At 40.8% G+C, this 23,659-nt stretch overlaps 1 protein-coding gene across 4 annotated transcripts in view; it reads left to right on the top strand.

The window, feature by feature from the left end:
• The window catches only part of LOC102236275 (capping protein, Arp2/3 and myosin-I linker protein 3-like), a 115,308-nt gene that overhangs the window by 21,792 nt on the left and 69,857 nt on the right, over positions 1-23,659 (top strand). For all 4 annotated transcript variants that reach the window (XM_023335788.1, XM_023335789.1, XM_023335787.1 and 1 more), the window contains exons 3-10: positions 2,980-3,030; positions 5,255-5,314; positions 5,396-5,517; positions 10,097-10,191; positions 10,562-10,632; positions 12,051-12,124; positions 19,088-19,163; positions 22,781-22,869. In XM_023335788.1, coding sequence (XP_023191556.1) covers positions 2,980-3,030; positions 5,255-5,314; positions 5,396-5,517; positions 10,097-10,191; positions 10,562-10,632; positions 12,051-12,124; positions 19,088-19,163; positions 22,781-22,869 — 638 coding nt within the window. The remainder of the gene's footprint in view (positions 1-2,979; positions 3,031-5,254; positions 5,315-5,395; positions 5,518-10,096; positions 10,192-10,561; positions 10,633-12,050; positions 12,125-19,087; positions 19,164-22,780; positions 22,870-23,659) is intronic.

The raw sequence follows: 23,659 nt of genomic DNA, 5'->3' as shown, positions 1-23,659 counted from the left end.
GGCTTAAAAATAAAGAAACTGAATAAGTTATAATTTAGATAGCCCATAACTTGTATTGGGAGCCATTTCAATAAATCATTGTTTATGAGGAATTTTATTAAGAGCAATTACTCATTAAAACTTTTTTATTTAGAGCCTTAAATTTTTGTAAAGGTGTTGCAGAGATTAGATCAGTCAGACTGAACAAAACTTGTATAGAAGCAATATTTTAATTTTAGTTTTACTTCTCAACAGTTTGTTTACTGACAAAAACACGTTTCATGTGCATTGCTAGTCATTTTTGGTCTTGCAGCTTGAATGTGGTTTAAAAACGTTTTAAACCATATCTTGCATTACATTTCACTGTAACTTGGCTAACCCCCCCCCAAAATTGCTCTTAAGAAATTTTTCTGGGATTTACCCTCCCGCCCCCCAAAAGGACTCAGAGATGTACTGAGAAATAAGTTGATTTTCAGCTTATTCAGGCTGTTTAAAATTCAAAAATCCAATCAGTAAACACTCACCAGAGCTACCAGTACACAGCAACAATCTTTAGTGTAGAAGCTGTCATAGCTCAGTGCCTCAGTGATCAGGTGAGGTCGCCTTGTGAGCATTCAGATTAGTTGATTTTTTTAAAGTTATGCCTCAGCTGGATGGATGGTGGAAGATCATAAAAGTCTCTCATAGACGTCTCATGGATGAATAGTAATTGTTCATCATTATTTAGAAATATTTTACTTGAACCATTCTTTTTCTTGCTGAAAAGTTACTTGCAAGTTATTTTTTGTCTTATTTCAAGTTTGCAAATATATTTGCACTCTGAGAATTTCAGAGTATCGGTTTTTTTTCTGAACCTCTTCCACATCAGTCATGCAGCAGAGCCGCCGCTTTACCGTTTGGGCCTCAGACGCAGCGTCACCTCAGGCAACCTTCTATTCACCTTTTATTATAGGTTTTCTTCGTATAAGTTTTATCATTTATTTATTTATTTAACACAAAAAAACACCCACCAGCTGTTTGACAAGTGTCAGATTGACATTCTGTAGCCTAAGGTGCCCTGCTTATTGTAGAGGGGCGCACATTGATGTAACCTGGGCTTTTAACGCCATGTCTGTGGCCCAAGTCGTTTGTTCAGTACATGTCAGTATTCCAAGATGGAGAACAATTACATTTACTGCTTTCTTTTACTCAAATGTTGCTTTCTGTCAAATAAATGTTGTTACTATGGGGCTAATGATAGTGTATCATTGTACTGCCTGCATCATACTTATCGCGACAGGGACATAAAGAGTTCATTGTCTGATTGACGTGCGCTGCTGTGTTAGAGGTTCCTGGAAGGTTAGCTGAACTATGGTATGCATAGGAGGTAAATTGCCTTTGCTGCTCGCTGTCTCCGTTACGCTAAGGTAACGGCATTAAGATTTCTCAACTTAAGATTTCTTAAACCTAAGTGAAAATAATTTTGCTGCGTTCGCCCGTAATGGGGCCTAAACTGACATTGAACGATACTTCACTGTCTGTTTAGGCAATGACAGAGAGGGACAATCTTCAGAACAAGCTCGCTTCCGAGGTTCCAGCTGGCCCTTTGGCGAGCTTGCATTATTGATGTCTTTGTTTACACGAGGAGACCCTTTGTCAGGTTGCGGGGCCTTTTGAAGGCTTTTATTAGTCACTTTATAATTAGTTGTTTATGTCTCGGCTCGGCTCCGTCTGGAAGGGCCCCGCTCGTCTCTGGATTTACAGCCGCTTTTAGACTTGTCCTCAAGCTTCTTGTTTGACTTCAGATCTTCAGAGAAGATGCATTCGTTTTCTGGTTTTGTTCCCATTTTGTTGGGAGGTATTATTCCATCTCCCTTTTGTTTCGTCTCAGAACTCCGTTGGAGTCTGTTATGCGTGTCTGTATATTTAAGACACTGGGTGTTGATGTGTAACGCTGTCTCTGCCGGGAGACGATGTGGTATCGTTAAGAGGAATCCGAAGAGTCCATTATCAGGGGGGAAAAAAGAATCGAGTGTCTCTGCGTTTCTATCTGCCCTTCCCCTCTTCTTTCTTTTTGTCTCTGTACGTTTCATTTTCTTTCTTCCTCTCTCCGCCTCTCTGCAGGGCGCCATTAGCCATTCAGCACAGAAAGGCCTTGAGGAATTGAAAGCGACAGAGCAGAAAAGGAATAGAAAAAACTGAATTGCGAAGGGAGCGAAGGGTGGAAAGGGCTGAGGGCACAAGGGGACGGAGTGAGGTGTTGGGGGTTCTGGGCACAAACTCGACAGAGAGGACTTACAGCGTGGCACATGGAGATGGGAGGAATTAGGGACGGGCCAAGAAAATGAAAAACAAACAAAAAAAAAATCGAATGGACTGACATGAAACAAGAAAGAGAATTAGAACTGAGATAAAAAGAGAACTAAGCGCTAGACTGGAAAAGATACAGAGGAAGTGTGACTAATAGACAGAGAGGGTTAGAGTGGAGAAGAGATGCACAGTGCATACATGGGGTATGCTAATTGTGGATTTCTGAATTATAAATGAGATTAATAGGATGGGTAGAATATTAATATATTCTCGTTTTGCTTCTCCTGTTTTACCCCAGACACTTTAAAATGGTAATGCCCTTTTTTTTTGCCAACAAAAAGCATATTTTGTTTTTTCGTCTCTCTTCCATCTCCCTCCTGTTTCACCTATGATTTCCTCTCTCTCTCGCACAATGAGGCACATGTTGAATAATTGCTACTTAGTTCCATCAACACAACTTACTGAAATAAATTAGTCTGTCACATGACTCGCAGGCTCATCATTATATTTCTTTCACATTCTTCCTAACCCCGTCGCCATTAGCAGGCTAATGTTTAGAGTGCTCCGTTCGACTTGCGAAGACATTTGGATGAACTGCGGAGACGATTCGCGCTCTTTTTGTGCCGTGCCATCTTTTTGTTTGCTGTGATTTGCATCTTGCATTTGCCGGCTCAGTGACAGAAACAAAAATAAATGTGTTCTCCCCCTCAGGTCCTGGCAACATGGAGACTGTATCTCTTCGCTGTCAAAGTGCCCACCAAGGTAAATGTTTCTCGCTCTCAGTGGAATTTAATGCCTTTTGCTTGCCAGACATGAGCTCACGCTAATGCAGAGGCAAAGCAAAATCCTCAGCAGAGAAGGGAGAAGTAATATTTACAACTCCGATGATGGTATGTAATGATACTGACCGTAAAAGCGATATGTGGCCATTGGTATAAGGCATTTTAAGGGTATCTTAAATATTGAAAGCAAAAAAAAAAAAGCTGTAGTATTCTTGAGGCAAATCAAACTTTTATTTCCCAATAAAACGGGATGATCTGTATGTGAGCCAGAAACAGACATAAAGAGAATCTTTGTTCCTCTTCCTGGTCCTTGTCCTTGCTTTTGATGTAAATTGTTAATCCAGATAGTTTACATTTTTTCCCTCAGTATGAAGTCTACAACTGAAACTAGACATTAGTAAAGCTCCCTATTCTGTGCAGTATCTCAGCTGATCCTAAAGGTTGTTTGTGCAATCTATTGCAGCAACTTCTTCAATTTCAGGGTCATAGTGCACCAATAATCACTGGCACCAATGAGACCTGGACTCTCCACAGCTTCTCTATTTACTTTTTGAGACCTTAATTTGTTTCTGCTCACTGCTCTACTCTTCATTGGGGATCCATGAAGTCTTTGCTTTGCCACTGTCTTAAACCCAGCTATTATGTGCTGATCAGTTCCTGGGTCATCTTTGCTCTGCCTGAATCTTGAGTCATGTACGATGTGACGAACCCAGACATTTACCATTTTTGTGCTGAAAATCTGCTGCAATAATTAGTGCCTTTGTGTTGTCCATCAGTCCAGGGCTCTTTCGCTATTGGTGCGACTTTTCAACATTGGTTACCTCCCTTACCCTGTTGGTGCCATGTAGAGGCCTGTCTTTTGATGGTGTCGTCTGGTCCTGTTCTTATTCTTGGGACTTCTGCTGCCTGTTACATTCACTTAACAGTTCTTCTTTGGGTGCCATCTTCCTGATGTACTCCTGGTTCTTTGCTGTTATGCCCTGAATATTGACTTTGACACTCATTAGTCCTCAAATTAGTCCTTCATCTGCTTGGCATACAATCTCAGGATGCCGGAGTTTGGATAGAACCTTCCGCGTCTTCACATCAGTGGCTTTTATCTCCTTTTTTCAGTGGGTTAATGGATGACTGATAAAGCATATGGGTTGATGCATTGGAGTCTTTTCCTGTATTTCAGCCAGCCTTTCAGGACCTGTCTTACTCAACTTATCACTTGTAAGTTGTGGACTCATCATGGTTGCCATTTTCCTGTGGAATCTGTTGGCCATGAGCAGCAATAAGTTATTGTTTCTAAGGTTAGACACATCAAGACAGTTATTACTGAAGGCTATGGGCCCAAAAGGTTAAATGACAACCCTCTAAAAAGACCCTTGAGGATGCTGACTGTAGCCCAAACAACCACAAATGAATAAATAAATAGATAGATAGATAGATAGATAGATAGATAGATAGATAGATAGATAGATAGATAGATAGATAGATAGATAGATAGATAGATAGATAGATAGATAGATAGATCTTTATTGTCATTGTCACAAAAACAACAAAATTTAAGAAGTGCCATCAGACAGTGGATATGCATAAAAACAAAAAATAACTGTCTCACAATTCACACACAATGTAAGAATTTAAGAACACAATTTGTTTTTAAAGTGAGAACTTTAAGAACAAATGATCTTGGAAGGTCATGTCTCTTGCCGAAAAATCAACTTCCCCTTTTTCATTTGATCTGAATCTAATTGTTTTCTTGGCTTTAATTTGAATGGAAGTCAATGTGAAATGACTTTATACATAACAGAACTGTATTTGATTTGCATTTGTTTGACTTTTAAAGAGCCTCACAATGACATTTGCTGTAAATTGGCCCTATTTTGAACAGAAATACATTCTTGATTCAATTTGTGTTAAAATAAAAGTTGATGTAAAAAGTTATGCACAAAAATAATGAGATGTAAATTTAATCACAGATATTTAAGGTGTGAGACTAGAGTTAGCCGAAATTGTTGTGGGTCAATTTGCATTCATTGTTTTCTGGATTCAGCAGACAGTGACCTCTTGTTTTGACCCCATCTGAATATTTTTTTTAAACTCCAAGGTCTAATCAATGTTGTAGCAAATTGTTTTTCTTTCTTTTTTAAATGTGCATACGTTATGCACATCACTTAAAACCAAAGTGATCGTTTGTTCTCGTTTTCTTTTTTCAGGTAGAAGTCACTTTCAACTTTTTGGAAATCAGAGCAATGAACACCTATCCAGACTACCAGGTCAGAAGCGCACCTGTGTGTGAACCATCCAATAAGTGTAACTTGTCACAGGAGAAAAACTGATCTCGTGTTTATATGCAGGTGGTCATCGATACAGACAAGACCACCTACTCGCTACGCCTTCAGACCCAGGAGCAGCTGGATCACATGGTCAACCACATCAACTACGCCCTCTCCCGCGTCTTCAACAACTCCATTTATGCGTAAGTATTGAAGGAGAAGAAATAAATGTTTTTGTGTTTTGTTTTTTTTTCTGAGATGAACAGCCCTCGTCTTCGTGCCGGCGAGTCGGCATCGTCGTATTGTTTTCTTCTTTAGTCGTCAGATTTGTTTTTATCGGCGCTGTAATTTGCATCAGCTTTATTTCTGCCTCGGTACATGTTAGGACTCGGCAGCAGTTGCTGTTTTTGAAGCGGTTCATGTGTGGAAGATAAAGCAGCCGTAAAACCCACCGGCAGTGACTTAGCAGCAAACCCTCACTCTACATGCAAGAAGCCATTCTTGAACTGGCCTCTTGTCCTATGTATTTTAGGATTCTCAGTCTCTGAAGTTCCTCGACGTTTTTCAAACTCAACCGATCTGACTTTGTCCTGCTTGTTGGCGCGCTTGTTGGCCATCCAGTTCCGCTCACTTAAACGGCTGTTTTTCATCCGGCTCCTGGCAGATGCTCGCTTCCAGTGAGCACATTTAAAGACACTAAAGAGCGGAGAGAACAGAGGGAGAGATGATGATGTGGGTTTGATTGCACAGCCGTGTAACTGATTGGTTCTGCTGCGCCGAAGTGAAAAACGCAGATGGTGTAAAAATAACTCGCGCCCGATGATGATTGTGGTGATAAGGTAAGGATTAAGGTCGCTAATGTGGTCAGGTGTGTGCGGTTTGTTGACAAACAGGATTTGTGCAGCGCGGTGTGTGCTGAATTCAACAGCATGATGTAATTCTTTCATAAAAAAGTAAGCAGATGCAACCAAACATTTTGTGCGTACAGTAAAAGGATTCTCACTTATTTTTTTAAAAAATTTCCGCATTTGGTGAGTTTATGATCGCAAGCTTTAAAGTGTGTTGTTGACATTTTCCACAAAGTAGTGCATGATTGTGGGAAGAAAGGGGAAATGGATGGCACAAAGTCTATTCTCAGCGACCAGAAAAAAAAATCTATTTAAGGAAGATTTAAATTTGTCAGTTAAAATCTCAGAACAAGAAAAAATAAATAAAAATCTCCGTCTGCATCAACTGCTTGCTGTGGCAGGCAAAATTTGTACCATTCTCGATTTGACCTTTCAAGTAAGGTAAAGTCATTTTATTTATGTAGCACATTTTCAGCAACAAGCCAGTTCCGGTTGATTTACATGAATTAGAAGGAAATACAAGCAAAACAACAAACCCAAAGAAAGACAAAAAGATTAGTGAGGTATAAAACTAAATATTGGTTCTCCAATTGATTCTATTATTAAGTATAAAGTTAAATATTGGTTCTCCATGTTTTAAAAAAAATATATGTATATATTATTCAAGGAGTCCTAAATGGCACCTTACACATGGTGTTGATGAAGCAAATTCAGTATATCATACTGGTACAATCTAAGTTCAGACCTGAATCCATTCTGGGAATTCTTAGAAAGACGTGGCAGTTGATGGCCTCAGGCGTTCTCCATCCAAACTAACAGAGCTTTCGCTATTTTCCACAGAAGAATGAGCAAAAATTTCACTTACTTACATGTTCAAAGCTAGAAGAGAGGTACCCCAAACACCTTAGACTTAGACTTAGACTGACTTTATTGTCATTTTGCATGCACAGGGTGTATACAGAACGAAATTTCATTGCATACGGCTCAGGACAATGTTTTGAGCTTCCAATGTTGTGAGGTTACTCCAGAATAAAATAAAATACAGTATAAAATATGAATATAAATATAAATATAGAATATAAAGTGCAGTAATGACAGTAAAATATAAGTTATTTAGCTCTGTACATGTGCAAGGTATAAAGTGGAGACCAGATTTTAAGTGCAGTCCAGTTAAGAGTTCAGCAGTCTGATGGCAAGTGGGAAAAAACTGTTTCGGAACCTGGTGGACCTGCACCGGACGCTGCGGAACCTCTTTCCAGAGGGCAGCAGAGAGAACAGTCCATGGTGGGGGTGTGAGGGGTCACTGATGATGTTTCGGCCTCGGGACACGCAGCGCTGGGATTAAATGTCCTGGATGGAGGGAAGGGGGGGCCCCGATGATCCTCTCTGCTGTCCGCACCACTCTCCTCACGTTCTTCCAGTCGGAGGCGCTGCAGCTTCCACACCACACAGAGAGGCAGCTGGTCAGAATGCTCTCTATGGTGCTTCTGTAGAACGTCTTGAGGATGGGCGGGGGCAGGTGTGCTCTTCTCATCCTCTGCAGGAAATACAAACGTTTCTGTGCCCTCTTGGCCAGAGACGTGGTGTTCACAGTCCAGGTGAGGTCGTTAGTGATGTGCACCCCCAGGAATTTGGTACTGCTGACCACCTCCACAGCCGAGCTGTTGATGAGCAGTGGAGAGTGGCTGGGCCGGTTCTTCCTGAAGTTGACGATCATCTCCTTCGTCTTGTCAACGTTCAGGATCAGGCTGTTGTCTCTGCACCAGTCCACCAGCTGCTCCACCTCCTCTCTGTAGTCCAGGTCGTTGTCGTCTCTGATGAGGCCCACCACCGTTGTGTCGTCCGCAAACTTCACGATGTGGTTGGTGGCGAACCTGGGGGCGCAGTCGTGTGTCATCAGAGTGAACAGCAGAGGGCTCAGGACGCAGCCCTGAGGGGAGCCTGTGCTGAGGGTGATGACATCGGAGGTGTGTTGTCCGATCCGGACTGACTGAGGTCTGTCGGTGAGGAAGTCTAGCAGCCAGTTGCGCAGGGGGGTGCTGAAGCCCAGGTGTCCCAGTTTTCCTGCCAGATGCTGTGGGATGATTGTGTTGAACGCTGAGCTGAAGTCCAGGAACAACATCCGCACATGAGTGTTCTTCTCCTCCAGGTGAGCCAGGCTCAGGTGTAGGGCGGAGGAGATGGCGTCCTCAGTGGAGCGGTTTCGGCGGTAGGCAAACCGCCTACAGTTTGCCTACCGCTGTTGCAGCAGAACCTCCTGCTGCAACTACAGAAAAAGGCAATTTTAAAGTATTGACTGAAGGGGCGTTAGAACAAACACACACCACACTTTTCAGATTGTAATCTGTAAAAAAAAAATTGAAAACCCTTGTATCCTGTTGCTTCATAACTTGGCTCTATGTTTTGTTGGTCTGCCACACACAATCTCAATACGATATATCGAAGATTGAGCAATATGAAAAGGTTTTAGGCATGTATTGCTTTTGCAAGGCACTGGATGTTAATTTTCTCCAGAACTCGACCTATTGTCATTTGTGCAAAAATAAAAGTCATGTTCTCTCCAGTACAGTATGGTGTGTTTGATGTATTTAGTTGGTTTAAAATCCCAGTTCTCATAGATCTCTGCATACTGAGTGTCAGTTTTCAGAAAAGAAACAACAGTATCAGAAGTATTTTGCTGTTAGGTTGCCAACCAGCATCTCCGGAATCAAATTCTCCTTTCTGCTTTTTATTTATTCATGACCAGCGCACAATGTCATAATCAGCTTTGACTTTGTAGAAGCTTTTGATGCATCTCAGCTCTGACTTAAGTATCTATAATGAACAAAAATGAGCCTGTTGCAAATGAGCCTCTTCCTCGGTGCAAACAGGGCTCTGTAGTAACCTTAAAAAATATTACAGAATTTAGCCGTGTAGGTTTGTGTAGTTTTGTTAAAATGCTCTCTTTGTGCGCTTGTGGAACTCAGCCAGAAAGGAGAAATGCATCATTGTTATTATTGCTAGCAGAAGCCTGCCCAGCAATAAACGGGTGGGCTGCGCCGAAGCTTGAAAGCCGTCTTGTGCCAGGCCTTTGAGTGCCGCTATGAAAAGCAAAAAAAGGGGAGTCATTTGCAGAGCGGTCTGCTCACTTTGTCCGACCTGCAACTCAATCCACAAGTCTTTAATTCGCAGCTCCTGCTGGGAGCGATCTGAGTCAGCTTAGATGTGCCTGAAGCACTGAGGGTGTTTTAGATGGCGCCTTACGAGCCGTTGGATTGATTACCGCTTAACCTGGTTTCAGTGGTTTGTTAATTTGCAATAATTTTTAGTTTTTGTTGTTGGCTTTTTAACTGTTTAACTATTATCACCTTTGAACCGTCAGCCCGGTTTTTAACTGTTTGACAAAATGTGGCAAGGGGATACCTAGTTGGGTCTTTACTGTGAAATACAGCCGAAAACCTGTGGGAAAATAGTTTGTAGATTGAATTACTTGTCAATGGCTAAATTAAATATAATGCCACTAAAAGGCAGATTGAATTCGGGTGAAACAGCTGAAACACTGGCAAAAACAAAGTGAAGATATTTGTAGGGGGGGGAAAAAAAATCATTTTTCTGGCACAATAAGTAGTTAGATGGATCTGAAGCCAGTGAAACGTTTCGACATTCCCAGCTATTCATTTCCAGACATACATTTTTATGTCTGTTCTTCCTTAGAAATCTAAACCTCACCTCTTCCTTTGTTGCAATTACCACATTTCATCACGCCAACACATGGCTGCAGGACAGTAACCAAGAGAAACAAACATCCACTTAACATCTGCTTGATTTTTGTTTTGTTTTGTTTTTTTCCACTGCAGGTATTAAACATTAAGTTGCAGCTTAGCTCGACATGACCTGCCTGTAGATTTATGTGCGGCTGAATGATTTTTATTCTGTTTTCTTTTTTCCCTTTCAGTCCTCCAATTTGCCGAGCGGAGGGAGATGTGCCTGATGGCAGCCATAAGTTTTCACCCAACTCCGAATCGTCATTAGAGGCTCCTAAAACCTGTGGTTAGTTCTGCACACACATGCCCACATAACTGGAGATCAAATATGTCTGCAATTGAGAGTCCATTTCCCCGATCTGACAGTTACACCATAAAAAAAACAAAAAACTTTTTAGGACTTGTCCATAAGTGGGTGAGAAGCCCAAATTATTCTTTTTTCTTTTGCTTGTAATCTTCTTAATCTACACGAAGAGCTCTTTGAAGATCTCCTTGTCGTCTTTCAACTCACCGTACCGCAGCCTATCTCAGCCTCACACATTCTGACGTTAACTTTAATGCACCTTATCTCTTTTAAGCTTCAGATTCCTATTCAGCTTTTTTTTTGTATTGCACCTCGTCTGTTTGTGATTTGTGGACGCATCTCGTCATTCCAGGCGGTTTTTCTGAGACGTACGCTGCCCTTTGTGACTACAACGGGATCGGCTGCAAAGAAGAAGTCCAGTGGGTGAGAAGGCCATGTTGATGCTAATTCGATTCCTTTTTGATACCATCAATATTGATGGAATAGATCCACCTCAATGAGTTTGGATATCATCAAAATGTAGACGTATATTTACGTTATTGGCTAATCAGTAAAATATTGAAACTCGTATAGGTTTGTTATATTTGAAGTGATGCATTTGATTTTTTTGTTTCTCATAAACTTTAAGTATTATGTTTATTTGTGTTGGTCAGTTAAACCTTTCCATACACAAGTCATAAAAAGAAAAAGAGCACAAAATCTTGAAAAACATAAAAAAAGAGACATAACTAGTACAGAAACAGACCTGTAGTATTTAAGTTCCTGTGAATGGCAAGAACACAAAGTGTAGACCGAAAAATAAGTTTATTTTCTAATTTTGTGTAATATCTTTCACTTTTTAAACACGCAGCGTCATCAAAATCAAAACAACGCAATCTTTCCCGTATATTTTCCTCCTAGGAATTTCAGCTGAGTCTGAAGTCAAACTCGTGAAAAAAGAAACAAATAATCAAATCTCATTGTATTTGTTGTAAAAAAAAAAAATTGTATTTAAATAATTTGCTAATTTAAAAAGTAAAAAACAGTTTCAACTTCTCACAACTATTATTCTGCACCTGAATCCCTCTTACTCAATTACCATTGTATTTAATATTAACTACACAAGGCCAAGGATTTCTAATGCAGATATGTTATGACTACATTTTGTTCAGCACAACATCCTCTGCAAGGAGAATAAACAACTAAGGGTCACTACTAAAGAAACTGGGTGTTCAGAGTGCTACACCCATGAATATTAATAGAAAGTTGAGTGAAAGGAAAACATTATAGAAACTGGCGCAGAAGGAACAGGATTAACCGCGTCTGATTTAAGCCTGTCAAAGAATTTTTAGGAGATTTTTCTTCATACTTTCAATAAACGGAACAAAATAGAAAAAAAGGCTGATCTGCTGCTTAGCAGTCCAAACTTCTCCCTCTCCTTCGGGTGAAAGTACATTTTGTATTTCATTTGGAAATAAATACTCCAGAGTCTGGGGGGGAGAATGAAAAGGAACAAAATCAATGCTGCTTGAGGTCCAGTCCAAGATTTTGAGAACTTCCTGCTTCTCTTGACTGATGATCTGCATCTCATTTGCTGAGATGCAGATTTTGTTTTTGTTTTTTTTTTCACAAGGACTTGGCACCTGCCCACACCGCCAAATGTATCGACTGATTTAAAGACCATGGTAAAATTGTGTTTGATAGGACAGAAAACTGCTCTAGGCACTCAAAATAAACATGAAAAACTAGAGAGTACACTGCAGAGGAGCTGAGGGAATAACAATAATGAATGCATATGTCTCAATTACCCCGTTTTCAAAACTTTTGTCTTTTTACTTTTGTTTGCTTCCCTGTCGTTTCAGGATGTTGACACGATCTATCACTCTCAGGACAACCGGGAGTTCAACCTGCTGGACTTCAGCCATCTCGACAGCAGGTGACACACTTCTCCAAACTTTGAAAAACCTCCAGACTCGTTAAGGCTCGCCGGCGTCTGCTGCTTTCAAAGAGCGTCGTTGGGTCGAGCCAAAGTTTTCGACTGCGGCGCCACACCGCTCCGACTCCATCGAGTTTGACACGATGCACCGAAACCAGGGCAAAGGCATGAATAAATGAAGGTTGTTTACAACTCCACCAAGGGCCATTTAGTAACTGGAGGAAAATAGCAAACACACATTTGATACTTGTCAGTTCTGCTGCAGTCGATATCTGGCTGATGTCTGCGGGTTGCACACATCTGCCTGGTTTTTCCTTCTTTTCTTTTCTTTTTTTTTCTTTCCTCTCTGATTCACACATACAGCCACGTCTTTGTCAGTAGAGAGACACAGCTGAATGAGTCGGTGTAAAAGTGATTAATCATCAAGGTCATGGATGGTGTGAGATTTGCTAATATTTCTTAACTGCTTCAGAATGTCTCATTTAAAGTTTAAAAAGCCTTTCATCAGTGCGATGCATTACGCACTTGATCTGAATTAAGAAAACATCCAATGTTTTGAGCAGTAATTGCTTACCAAATTAAATGAGACTTGGAACTAAGTTGTGTCGAAGTGGCTGAGTTCGGCTGTTAACTCCACTTAACTTTGAACTGAGAAATTTGCATTTGGAATTTTGTAGATGGCCTGGGTTTTGCAGAAACTGTTCATGGACACAGTTTTCACATGTTGTAATCTGAAGAGTGTGGCATGCAAGCCAAATTTCACTGCAGTTACTGCTCCAGGAACTCCTGCGTTGCCTTAACAAGGTTTGCACATCATTTAACCTCCTCAAGGCGTCTCATTGGCTACGTTCACACGGCAGATGTTGACGCTCAACTCTGTTGACACCAGTCAACTCTGTTAATCAGACATAATCAGACTTGCGGGTGAACAATTTATGACTCCAAAGTGACCCGCATGCGCAGAAAAAGAACGTAAACGTGATAATGGATCGATTTTTGAAGCAATTGTCGAGCAGTGGGAGCCGACAGAATTGTCAGAAGATCATAAGATGAAGGAAGCTAAGAAAATAAAGAAGGTACAACTGGTAGTAATGACCTTTTGTGGAGCTTTGGCTGCAACGTCTTTGGAGAGGTCTGTAGGGATGCGACTTTATCTGACAGAAGTCGGTCGAATGAAACGCGTCACGACCGTTCTGACTTCAACTGCTTGGTAACGATCAGAAACAAATCCGATTTAGTGCCACATTTGGAAGTGGTACAAATCAGATTTTTTTTTAATGAATTATGTTGAATGTGGCAGCAGTACCGTGTACCTGCTTGGTTTGGTTGTGATTCTACTCCTGCCCTGGTCTTTAAAAACAAACCCTGCTCCTGTTCGTCCCGTCAGGAAGGTTCATTTGGATTGAGATCCGTCCAGTCGTGTCTTCAGCAGACACTCCCTCTGACTTTGCAAATAGAGAGAACTCGTCTTTTTTTTTGTGTTTTGTTTTGGGTCTTTTTGTTTGAAAGCCAGCCATTTGCACCTACTATTCATTTTAATTACTCCTGCATCACTATTTTGTTGTTTTCCATTTCATACTCATGAACATACCATGTCATGCCTATGCACTAAATTCCATATCACCATATTTCTGTGTTGTTGGATATTCTGATGAGGTCAGGTGATCAAAAAAATCTCACAGATAATTTATTTTTATATTGTGTTTGAAAGATATACCACGATGTCATAAAGTAAGTTTATAACAAGCAATCTACTTATAATCTACATATTAAAAAGTGAACATCTGAAACCCAAAATTGATCAATTTTTTCTTGCAGTGTTCTCAAACTAGATTCTAAAAGCCAAGATAATAATTGTAGTAGCATACAAGTTGGTACTCTGCACGACTTGCCATTTCTGTTTCTTTTTGTTTTTTTGACCTCATGATATTTAGCTAAAAGGTCAACCACATAGACTCGAACACCAGTTCTATATGCCTGGAAGTAAGCACTCTTCAATATATTATTAATGTTTTACTTCCAGCAGCAGTGTAACCTTTTTGGTTCATACCAAGATCAAAGCTGCTGTTTGTCCACATTATTGGATAGATAGAAATAAGCTTCCTTGAAACATGGTTTAATTTCACCCCAAATCTCTGCAAAGATTTTAAAGTATTTACCAAAAAATGTTCCCAAATAATCCTCCCATTACAGGCTTATCGTGTGGTTTAAAAAGTATGATAATTAAAGATAATAACACCAATGTTCCGGCTGTGACTCAGTAATTTTGGCAGAAATGGTTGAGGGTAAGGATCACGGCATGCCATTTAAAACCGAACTTGAGTTTTCTCAAGCGCCATCGAACAAAGTGGTTCACGTTTTTCTAAAGTCGGGTCACAAACCAAACTGTGACAGGAAACCGGATGTCAAATGTAGCTGAGATTTCCGCTATTGTTTTGTATGAAATCTGTTGGTACGCGCCTGAAAACACTAAAATATATTTCATGTGTCCATCTGTTACCTAAACCCTCTCATCCTGGCAGGGGTCGCAAAACTTTTGTTTTGTGAAACTTCTCCTTTTTTATTTTTCTTTATTGTTTTTTATTGCGCGTCATGGCATTTGGAGCAGAAGCATTTCCCAGATGATGCATGGCATCTCATCAGCTGTCACTTCACATGACAGTGGAGTATTTTTAATCTGTTTTTAAGATCCTGTCTGGGTAAAATATTCAGTGTCAGTCTTTAGTTCAGTCCTTGGCTCCCTTTCTGTCTTGTGCGCTCTTTTGCGTTTTTTGTAGATGTTTGGTAATCTTGGAACACAGAAGGTGGATGATATGCTTGTCAGAGGCAGAATCAAGGAGCTGCAATGTGCCATGTGCTTACTTTGCTCCTTTGTTGTTGTTTTTTATCTTGTTTCTTAACTCAGGTTTTTGGGTTAGAGTGTGTATTTTCAAGAATTTTCTTGTTCCTAAAATGATTTGATGGATGATTTTGACTGCTTTTTCTCATCCTTATCTGTTGCTGGTGTCTATCTCCAGCTACGTTCCGGGCGAGAGGCGGGGTCACTCTGGACAGGTCGCCAGTCTGTCGCCGGGCAACACAGAGACATACAGGACAAACAACCATTCACACACACTCACACCTAGGGAGAATTTAGAGAGACCATTTAACCTGACAGTCATGTTTTTGGACTGTGGGAGGAAGCCGGAGTACCCGGAGAGAACCCACGCATGCAAAGGGAGAACATGGGCCGGGAATTGAACCCAGGACCTTCTTGCTGCAAGGCAACAGTGCTACCAACTGCGCCACTGTGCAGCCCTTATCCTTATCTTATGTTTTATAAATATTTTGTTCTGAAAAGTTATCTTAGGCTCGTTTTATTTTCCGTTACATCTGTAACTGCGTTGCTCCCAGTACCTGAAATGCTTTCACCTCTTTGATAATATAGTAAACAGACAATATCTTCATTAAGCAAAGTAGTCTAATATTTGTAGAAAATCAATCTTTGTCATTATTGATCCAAAATTTAAACTGGAGTTTGCAGAGTTGCTACATTGAATTAAAGGTAAATATTTCCCACATTTTTTTTAGATTTATTAATTTCATTTATTTTATTATTATTTATTTATTTTACATTTGGCAACAAATGGGCAGCGCTTTCTGATTTTAGCAAAATGTAATAAATGAAAACAGAAAAATTGTTAGTAAAAGAAAATACTTTGTCTTGCACCTACATAAAAAAATGTTTAAAGGAGATTTTGTTTTTCTGTGAAAATCTTTGGACATCCCTGGTCTAATATGACCAAAATTCTCACCTTGGCTACAAGGTGACACAATTTCAAACTAGGACTACCTTTTCAAAAACACTGCAAGCTGATAAACAATAAAGGGAGATATGAAAATACGGTTCAGCAGTGAGTCATTGCATGAAACCGCTGCCTGCTTTCGGTTCTTTCTGACATCAGTCCCATTTTCGCAAATTAGTTGAGCCGTATCAGTGAAATGAAGATGTCTGCATCAGATATGCTCCGGCAAATCACAAAAAGCTAAACGTGTCACTGTGCCGCCGCATCGGTGTGTGCCAAACAAGTCCCCATGAGAGTCAGCAGAGATCACTTCACAGATGCACTCCCGTTCAGCTCCGTGACTGCTGCTGTCGCCTTAGAGACGCATCAGTGGCAAGTCAACTCCAAGCCTCGCCCTCCTCTTCCCACCCCCGATGCCGGCTCTCCTCTCGCTTTACTCATAATATCGAGGCAAAACGGAAACCGCATCAGGGCCATCTTGGAAGCTTTTTTCCACTGAAAATAATGTCTTCCTTTTAAGATGTTACTCCCTTAAGCGAAGCGATGTGTCTTGTCTTTGGGTTGTCAAAGCAAACTGTTAGGAAGTAATCAGCTGTCATTTCAAGGCAACTCTTCGCAGGCCCGAGCCTATTTGCGGCACGCCGCTTTTCCTCTCAACCCCTCTTGTCCTGGCACATTTTCACTCCATCCGTCTCTCTCCCGTCTGATCTCGTTTTGCGTTGCCATGAGTGACGGGGAGATGCTTTTTATTTTCCCGTTGGTTGACGTCCGTCCAAACATTGTCTTTGGTCATTGCTGTTGACTGAAAGGGGACAACTATTTCTGCCTCTCCCATCTCCTCTTGTTATCCTAAATTTACTTTTGACCCATTTTTCTCCATTGAGTCAGTCAGGGGCTGTACCTGCCACCATTCTGTCTGGCCTCTTGCAGGATGACAACACATTGCAGAGACGGCACAGCAATGTGATTTTTCAGTCAAATTTGCATTTGGACGCATTCGTATGTTCTGCTTGTGAAAACGGCGAAGCCTTTCTGTTTCAGGAAAGTGTTTTGGCGCCTTCTGACATATCAGTCGTCTCTCTCTCTCTTAATGTGCGCTTTAGCACGTACTAACAGATGCAGGTTTCCAGATTGTCATAGCCTAAGGTTATTTGTTGAACAAAATTTCATCTGGACAACAATGTGTAACCAGTGGCCTAAATTTGTCACCACTGCAGGCAGTGAGTCATGCTTAAAGTTCTAGATTTTAGTGTTGATTTATAGCAGCGTTGAAGCATATCCATGTGTTATCAGATGAGCTAGTTCCAGTGAAACCCGGCGACTGTTCTGTCTCTGCAAATCCAGACCCTTTTAGATGCATTGTCTTGACATTTGCCAAAAGTTTTTCATTTTCTTTTTTTCGCTCGACAAAGAGAAAACCATGCGAGAACTCACTCTGTTGTAATTAATTAGCATGGTTCGTTGCCGTAAAAAGTTGCAAGCACGTTCCCGCAACAGGGAAACTTTTATTTCAACCAGCCCGAGTGTCTTATCTCCGGAGCAGCTTCAGAACTGATCGAAGCAAAGTTAAGCCTCTGCTGCACTTCTACTTATCTCGCCCTGTAGGTTGGCGTATCTAAAACGGAAAGAAATTCTGCACATTTTGTGAAACCTCAAGTCGAATCGCATCTAAAGAGTGTGTGAGTATAGTGTGTTATTATTGGAACAAAAAGTGCAAAACAGATTGTCTGGTGCTGATTACCTTTGGGATGGTATCACCTTTTAGTGTTTTTTTTTAAATTTCATTTTCCAAACCGTTGTGTCTGAGTGCCCTCAAATGGGTTAAATCAAAAATATCTGAGGGAATATTTGCTGCACATAGAGAGGGGAACTGCAAAATAATAAAATCCGATGAGTAAAGGGCGATGGGGACTTTCGTTCCTCAACTTTAAGCATGATACACGCTTATTTTCATCTTGTACATTCAAACCTAACCACTGAGCAGCCCTCCATTAGGTAAGTATCACAGCTTGTCGTCACTTTGTAAAGCTGCCGGAGAGACTTTCACTTCTTGCTCGAAAGCATTTTATGCATCATTTCCAACCACTGCCTTTTCAGTTCAGTGAGTTTCTAGGCTGTCCTCTATTTACTACACCTCTGAATCTGTCCATTTTAAAAGGGCTCCGTGTGAGTCATAGCTTCTGCAGCGGCTCGGAAAGATCCCTCTCACTTCTCGAGCTGGTTTAGTTGAATTTGTTTGATCAATTCATAGAAAACAACCCCTGTCGGCACTCGCACTGTCGACGTGTACAGGGCGAGTCGCCACACCCCTCGGCTCTGTGAGACAGAGGTCAATTACATGTCCCGCTGTCGGTACGATTCAGCGCTGATGACAGATCTTGACATGCGCTCCATCTGTTCGGGCACAAACACGGACTCAGCTGTTAGTCACAATGGACTGGTATGACGGTTGCGCTTGGTAATGAAACAGGATCGCAGCCTGTAGCTGATTTTACTTCCAAGAACAGCAGGGATATCTGAAATTCTGTGCCTACTGGACCCTTCCTGACTAGATTAACCTTTTCTCCCTCTCTATTGTTCTTTTATTCTTCCTCCCTATAGCTGCATCTTTCTTCCTTCCTGACTGTGGGCTTCTTCTTCTTTATCTTCGTGCCTTCCCTGTATATTGGCTACCTGTTTGTCAGATGACGTATAGCCGGTGCAGAGGCAGCACGGTTCTAGTTGGACCTCGGAGAATTCGACAACCCTCCCTCTCCGTTCCTTTAATCCCTCTCAAACGTGCGAATCCGTGCTCTCGGTAACTGTGAATGGTAGCTGTATTTGAGGTCCGTAGCCAGATTCAAAGTGTGGCTTTATTGAATAATCCACTGACCCATCCATCGATCCCCCTCGTCTCCCCCCTTTTTTTTTTCTTTTTTTTCTTCCCTGTCTCCTCCACGGTGGAGCTGCAGTATCAGTCATCTTTAGGAAAGCAACTCCGCCCGGGGTGTTCTCCCTGTCACAATGACAAACTGCTCTTTTACCAAACGGGAGAGCAAAGTAAAAGTTTGGCCCAACATAATGGGAATTTATAGATGGTTGACATAAAATGTTTTTGAGCAGATGGCGTTGGCTAATTTAAACATTTGAATTTTCTATCTAATTTGTGTGTGTTTGTGTGTGTGTTTGTTTCTTCCAGGGACTTGGCAGTGATTGTGGCATCCATTGCCTACAACACCTGGTTCACCAAGCTGTACTGCAAAGACATGCGAATAGTAATGAAAATTAAATTTTTTTTCTCCATATATTTATCCATTCCAAACCTTTGCACCAGATGCTGTAATTACCTAGCCTAGACTTATTAGATACTTATCGCTGGCATTATTAATAATTTTATCAATCATTCGATTTTTGGTTTTTACTGTATAATTTCTTCCATGAACAAATAAGAAAACAACAACATACAAATATTTCTGAAAACAATAATTACGTGAAAGAATTTTAAATCATTGCAGATTTTCTTTTATCTACACAAGGCCAAAATTTTACAAACAGGCTTAAATATGTACATACAGCCTACTAATATTTTGGGTGGGGGTTTTCAGAGGCTTCAATTCAATTTCAAAACCAGTTTTAATATGTCATGTCTATTTGTGTAGTACATTTCAGCAGCAAGGCAGTTGCATCATGAAAGCATCATGCAGTCATCAATTATGAAACAAGCAACAAACCTGAGCTCCACGGAGTCGGTGTAACGACCTTAGAACTGGGGCGATGTGCTCCATAATCTTCCTGGTTTTAGTGAGAATGCGACCAGCAGTGTTCTGAATCAGCTGCAGGTGTCTTGACTTTTTTTTAAGTGAAGACACTGTTGCAGTAATCAGTGCGATTAAAGATAAACATTTTGATGAGTTTCTCTAGCTCTTGCTGTGACATTCGTCTTCTAAGCCTGGAAATGTTCTTCAGGTGACAGAAGGCCGACTTTGTTGTTGTCTTCATGTGGCTCTGAATGTTCAGGTCTGAGTCCGTCACCACACCCAGATTCTGGGACTGATCGCTCGTTTCTAGCTGCAATAGCTAAAGCTACGCTCTCGTTCTGGATTGTTCCTCTTTAGGTCCAAAGATAATAACTTCAGTTTTGTTTCTGTTCAGGTGGAGAAAGTTAAGGTAGTCCTTGTATTTTGTTATTTCATCTGTCTTATCTAATACAATGGTTTTACTGTTGGCAAAACAGACCCTTACCATGATGCTACCACCACCATGCTAGAGAGTAGGAGTTTGTTTAAAAGCCTGATTAAAATTTCACACATTCGTCTTGTCATTGTAGCTAAACAGCTCAACCTTTGTCTTGTTTGACCAGCTTTACTCCAGAAGGCATCTTATTAGATATTAGATGCGAGTGTACGAGTGGGTCAATGGAAATCTCATTTGAGCTTGAACGTGTCAATTATAGAGTAGCGCCTTCTTTCTTTCTGCACAAGCTCTCAGAGTTCACTCTGAACAGTGGCACTGGCGTTTTGGCAGCTTTCCGGTTGAACATCCACAGTTCCTTTCATCTGAAGGTGACAGATTGGATCTAATGGCTGAAACTGGGGCACAATAGGTAGTTCCAACATAATCACAATCGCACATTAAAACTGTTTTTTTAATTACTTAAGCAGGTTGAAACGCAGCCCAACTCTAGTCCGATCAAAAGTTTGTGGGTTGGGCGTGCCGTGGTGGCGTAGCGGTTAGCGCGACCCGTATTTAGAGGCCTTCAGTCCTCGACGCGGCCGTCGCAGGTTCGACTCCCGGACCAGACGACATTTGCCGCATGTCTTCCCCACTCTCCTTCCCCGTTTCCTGTCAGCCTACTGTCATATAAGGGACACTAGAGCCCACAAAAAGAACCCCTGGAGGGGTAAAAAAAAAAAAGTTTGTGGGTTAGCCTTAAAAGGCGGGTCTTTGTAAGGAAACCAGACAATTTAAATTGGTTTTCCAGTTTTGCCAAGAAAAGTGATGAACTGTCCAGCAAGAAACATGTCAGTTCTGACAAAAAGTGTGTGATCAAAGTATAGTTCCTAAGGATCATTTAACCAAAAATAACTGGGTTGCTCAAGAGCAGTGGACACATCATGGCTCTCTGTCTGGCAATCCAACCAGCCATTTTTGGTTAGTCTGTTGCCAGGAGACCGCATTGTGTCAAATACAAACTTTGGTGCAGATGGGTAAATAATGTTAGTATTTCTGAGGAATAGGGCCTGGCCTCTTAGTTTAAGTAAGATAAAATCTTGATGCGGCAGCCTATAAAGACATTTTGGACAATTTCATGCTTTTAACTTTGTGGAACCAGTTTGGAGAAACTTAGAGCACAAAACAAAGTCCATCAATGAAGACGTGGATGATTAGGTTTGGGGTGGAAGAATTGGACTGGTCTGCAAATACATGACCTCACAAAACACATTTTGTGTGAATTAGAGTTGAGACTGTGAGCCAGTCCTTCACGTCCAACATCGGTGTTTGACCTCATTTTTGCGATTCTGGAAGAATAGTTAAAAAATCCCATAAACTCCCTCCTCAACCTTGTGGAGAACCTTTCTAGAAAAGTTTAAGCTGTGTTAGACATTGTATTTACTACTAAGGATAATATTTATTGATATGTGGCATAATTGTATAGATTACGTATGGATTAGGGAAAGTTTTACAATAAATTGAAACTTGTGTGCTCAATTCTTCTTTTTAAAAGTCCCTTTCAGTATAATCTTTTCATACTTATAAAGAGTCTCTTCAATTACACACAAAAAAAAACTACATTGAAAACCTTCTCAGTCAGGGCTGCATGTAAGCTTCGCTTCTGATCTGAATTGATTTTTCTCCTCCAGCCAAAGTTTTATTGCCTTGTGGGTGACTCATAGCAAAATGTTTGCATAAAAACATGAATTATGTGTCATTGATGCTGTCCTAGTTAATACACACACCAACCTGAGCCCCTCATTGAGATTTTTTTTACACTCTTATTGCACCTGACGCTTAAAGTCGAAGCCATCGCTGCGTTTCGTAGCTGTGATTTACACATCAAAGTTGAGGCACTGCATTGAGCTATTTTTAGTAGGAACCTGAAAAATCCACATTTTTCCTCCTTTGTGGAGATTTTTTTATGTAACTGTTTTGCAGCAAGCGAAGCGGTGCCGTGTATCAAGTTAGAAAATGCATTCGTGCACGACGGTTGATTATTAAGACCAATCAAGGAAGGAAGATTCAATTTGAAAAGCAAAGGCTGAAGAGGACAGTGCCACGCGTTCCAGCTGACTCACTAAGTCCTTATTAATTATTTATAGTGCTCATAGTTTTGGGTTCATACTGAGAATAACTTTAATTTCATACGTTTACCATAAAACTTGAACTGATTAGACTCGACCAAAACTCTGATTTTGAGTCAGTTTCTTGTTCTTTAACTTCTCCTCTGGAATTGACATTTTTAACTCTGCAAAACTATCTAAATTGCTTTAACAAAATAGCTCAAATAGTTTTTTTTTTTTTTTTTTAAGGTTTTGGTAAAGATGAAATGCACTTTGATTTTGCTACATATTAATTTCTGCTATAATTCTCCATATATTGGTGCTTGACATATCTCGGTTTCAGCTCTTTGGGTTGTGAGGAATACTTTTCTGAAATGAATAAAAAGCATTAGTCGTCTGAAACATTAAATTAAAAATAAGTTCAAAGGGGATGCAAATGCAATTAATTTTGAACTTTTCAGATTTTATTATTGCTTTAGTGAAATAGTGAAAGTACATTATGGAGATAAATCACTACCCTCACCCTAGTTTCTGTATGTACATCAAGGCTGACTAGTTCTTTTTTCCCCACCAGAAAACCTCAGCCACAGATTGTGCTTTGCATTTTTCAACAGGGGTCAGAGGTGGTGGACCAGATTCTGCACACGGTCAGCAAGTCCAACAGTCTGGAGGAGCTCACGCTGGAGAACGCTGGACTTAAAGCGTAGGTTTCCACTTCCCTGAAAAATGACCAGCCTACCCTGTTAACTCTTTTCGCTGAGTCCAATTTAATCTCTTCTATTTTCTCTTGCACCTTTACCTCTAAAACACTCCTCCTATTTCCCCCCTGTTCTTTTACTCGAGCCTTTCTCTCTTTCCTCTTTTATCCCATCTTGTCTTACCTCACTCTCCTCCTTTTCTTTGATGGCCTGACCTTTCCAGTCTAGTCTCTTCTCACTCTTCCCCGTCGCTCACCTCCGTTCAGCCTCGGTCTTTCATCCAGCAAAGCTCCGATAAACCCTCCCTTCTGCCTTTTGATGGCGAACGCGGTGTTTATCTGCTGAAATTACTGAGAAATCGCGAGCAATAGCTGGCAGTACCGTCCACCTGCGGGGCAATGCTGCTAAGACTTAGCAGGGCATTTTTCTTATTTAGCATTAATTGAGATGAATTTGCTGCCTCAGGGAGAAATAATTTACAGCCTCATAAAGGTGCAGGGTTTTATATTTTCCTGGTAGTTGCGCTCTTCGCGTGGGAAAGGCAACCGGCCTTGCAGTAGAAGTGCATCAAAAAACACTCCTGCCCTCAAAAACAACAACAACAAAAATCTATTTTCAATTGAATGGTGAAATTATATGCCACATATAAAGTCACGCACTAGGATCCTGAATTTAAGTCTTATTTTAATTTGGGAGCTGAAAGGGTTATTAAATGAGAAATGCAACACAAGTAGTGCTCATAGTTTATTTTTATCTTTTTTTTTTTGGTCTCAGACAGGTTAAACCTTTGCTTTA

The sequence above is a fragment of the Xiphophorus maculatus genome, chromosome 6 (assembly GCF_002775205.1).
Source record: "Xiphophorus maculatus strain JP 163 A chromosome 6, X_maculatus-5.0-male, whole genome shotgun sequence".
NCBI lineage: Eukaryota > Metazoa > Chordata > Actinopteri > Cyprinodontiformes > Poeciliidae > Xiphophorus > Xiphophorus maculatus.
The sequence above is the reverse complement of the archived record's forward strand: the minus strand, read 5'-3'. Positions and strand labels throughout refer to the sequence as shown.